General features: G+C 45.8%; 1 protein-coding gene across 1 annotated transcript in view; it reads left to right on the top strand.

Moving 5' to 3' along the window:
* LOC109914785 (putative helicase MOV-10) overlaps window positions 1-2,605 on the top strand; it is a 36,202-nt gene that overhangs the window by 22,288 nt on the left and 11,309 nt on the right. Inside the window, exons 5-7 of the mRNA XM_048611802.1 lie at window positions 324-506; window positions 1,399-1,466; window positions 2,385-2,502. Of these exons, the coding sequence (XP_048467759.1) occupies window positions 324-506; window positions 1,399-1,466; window positions 2,385-2,502 (369 nt within the window). The remainder of the gene's footprint in view (window positions 1-323; window positions 507-1,398; window positions 1,467-2,384; window positions 2,503-2,605) is intronic.

The raw sequence follows: 2,605 nt of genomic DNA, 5'->3' as shown, positions 1-2,605 counted from the left end.
TAAACTCTGGAATTCACACTCTGAACAGAAACCTCTCCCCCAGGATCCACATCTCTCCTCTGCTGTAAATTACAGCTTTGTTCGGTCACCTGTACAACCGTCTCCTTCAGCTCAGAGTCTAATGCTGCTGCGTTGACCATCACTTACCCTCAATCTGAGGAAAAGTCATCTCTCGAAACATTAACTCTGCTTTCTCTCCACAGACGCTCCCAGACCTGCTGGGCTTCTCCAGCTATTTCTGTTTTTATTTGCGATTTCTAGCTTCCACAGTATTTTGCTTTTTTTGATGTCTTTCCCTCCATTTTGTGTTTGATTTGCTGCAGACATCGGTTATCTCCTGGTGCTGTGACCAGCTGGTCAGTGTCAGTGTGAGCTGGAGCCTGACCAGTGAGTTCTCCTGTAGGCTATTCCGGTACAGTGTGCATTTGAGTCAAGATCGATCGAACTTTCCACAATCTCCGATCCAAACCCCTTTCCATATCCCTGTGGCCCCTCCGCCAGCCGAGGTGAGTTGCCTCCAGGTCGGGAGATGCAGTGCCTTTTGGAGATGTAGCTCCACTGGTACTAGGAGCATCCCATTCCCTCACCAGGTCCATGTCCTCTTTGTGAAATTTGGTTCAAGACTTTCTGGACCTCACCCACTCATGCACAATCTTGCCCGAGCCCCTTCTCTCCCTTGTGCCCCCCACCTCCACCCCACAATCCCCCACAACTTGTCTAGCCCTGAGATTCTGAGGTTGCTGGAAATGTGACTGGTTCACTTGAACGTTGAACCTTTGTATGACTCAATGAGGGCAAAGTTCCTTCACTGAGGGAGAAATGGTTTTGTTGATTTTGTTAAGATCCTTGGGAAGTGATTGGTCTTTTGGACTTTCAGAATCTTTTAAGGAAGGAGTGGTTGCTGCTTCCTTTCTGAAGTTAAATAATTTACTTCCACTATTCAATTAAATCAAGCAAATTGGTGAATATTGAATTTTAACAAAAAAAAATCCACTGGTTTAAAATAAAACAAAGTCAAACTCGATGCGATTTCCAAATGGAACAACAGACCTTTCTCTTTTCCAAGTTCCACTGTTATTGGAGAGCGAGGGTGGTTGAAGGATGGGTACCCTGCCCGTTGAGGGTCCTGTATGAAGTGAAGAGTAGGGTCTGGTTTAGGCTGCCTCAGTGAGACGAGGTGAGGTAAGGGTCCAATGGCCAGAGAGTTGTAGATGTAGAACTGTGACTTGGCCTGATGAGGCCCCTCAAATTGTCCATTGGCAGATGGTGACCTTTGGGGATAAGTTTCTGGCACAGTCTAGTCACAGAATGGGAGAGTCTGGGGTGTAAACACTGAACCCACGATGGACCTAGTGTCGACCCACTGACTTACAATCCCCCTCTTTTGGCTGTCTGCAGTTCTCTTGCAGATTCGAGATTGGAAGCTTATTCCATATGGAGACAGTTACTCCTCCTGTGATTTTAGAGTGAGCAAACTGAGATGGGGTGACACTTCAAAGCCCTGAATGGCCAAATCAGCACTTGTGGATTGAGATTGTAATCGACTGGCTCTCCTGAGAGCCAAGGGAAATCTCCTTGTATAAAGTTTTCCTCTTGGCTTGACAAGGGAGTTGTATCCATGAATTATTCATGTTGGTGCTGTATAACATTCAAAGATGACTGTCAGTGAGTAGCACCGGTGTATTCGGGGGAAGCTAGACGTCAGTGCAACTTCAGAATTTGGTATTCTAATCTTTTTAGTGTGAAGTCACACAACATCAGGTGTCATCTGGTCCTGACTGCACCTGATGAAGGAGCAGAACACCGAAAGCTTGTGAGTTCAAATAAACCCATCATAGGAGCAGAGCTGCTGTGTTCATCCAGCCCTGCACCTTGTTGTCTCGGATTCACCAGCATCTGCAGTTCCTACTATCTCTGTTGGACTATAACCTGGCTTCATGCAACTTCTGACTTTGTCCACCCCAGTCTAACACTGGCACCTCCACATCATGGCTATTAATCATTATATGGCAGAGATGAACAGATTCCACACTAATGAGGGAGTCACAGCTTATTGGGGGTTGATAGGAATGTGGAGTTAAGATCAGTTGTGATGTTTTGAAATGGCAGAGCAGAGTCGAGAGAGAATGGCCCACTCCTACTTTTAATTTGTGTCTCTGAGTGTGGAAAAGCGTACAGTGTGGTGCTGGGGAAGGGGCAGGAATGTATTGCTTTGCTGAGATGAAGAAGGGTGTAAAGCTCCATATGAAGCACAAGGGCTAGGATGGATTTATTGGGCTGAACGTTCTATTAATGCGTTGACATACCCTGTAATTAAAAGAGAAATTCCAATCAGTCATTACTTAGACTCTTTGAAGTTATCTAATGTTCTTGCGTTTTGTCAGGTCACATCCCAGTATTCTGAGGATCCCCAACGAATTGTTCTACGATAATGAGCTGAAAGCAGAAGCCGATACGTTAATCAGTCATTCTTACTGTCAATGGCAACACCTGCCAAAGAAGGTATGTTTGACAGTGGGAGCTTTACCCTGATGTTTGCTTACTTGTCAACACTTTCCCCACACCAGGGTAACTGTCCGTATTCCATCTGCCACACCAGGGTAAC

Source organism: Rhincodon typus, chromosome 25, assembly GCF_021869965.1.
Source record: "Rhincodon typus isolate 14 chromosome 25, sRhiTyp1.1, whole genome shotgun sequence".
Lineage (NCBI taxonomy): Eukaryota > Metazoa > Chordata > Chondrichthyes > Orectolobiformes > Rhincodontidae > Rhincodon > Rhincodon typus.
The sequence above is the reverse complement of the archived record's forward strand: the minus strand, read 5'-3'. Positions and strand labels throughout refer to the sequence as shown.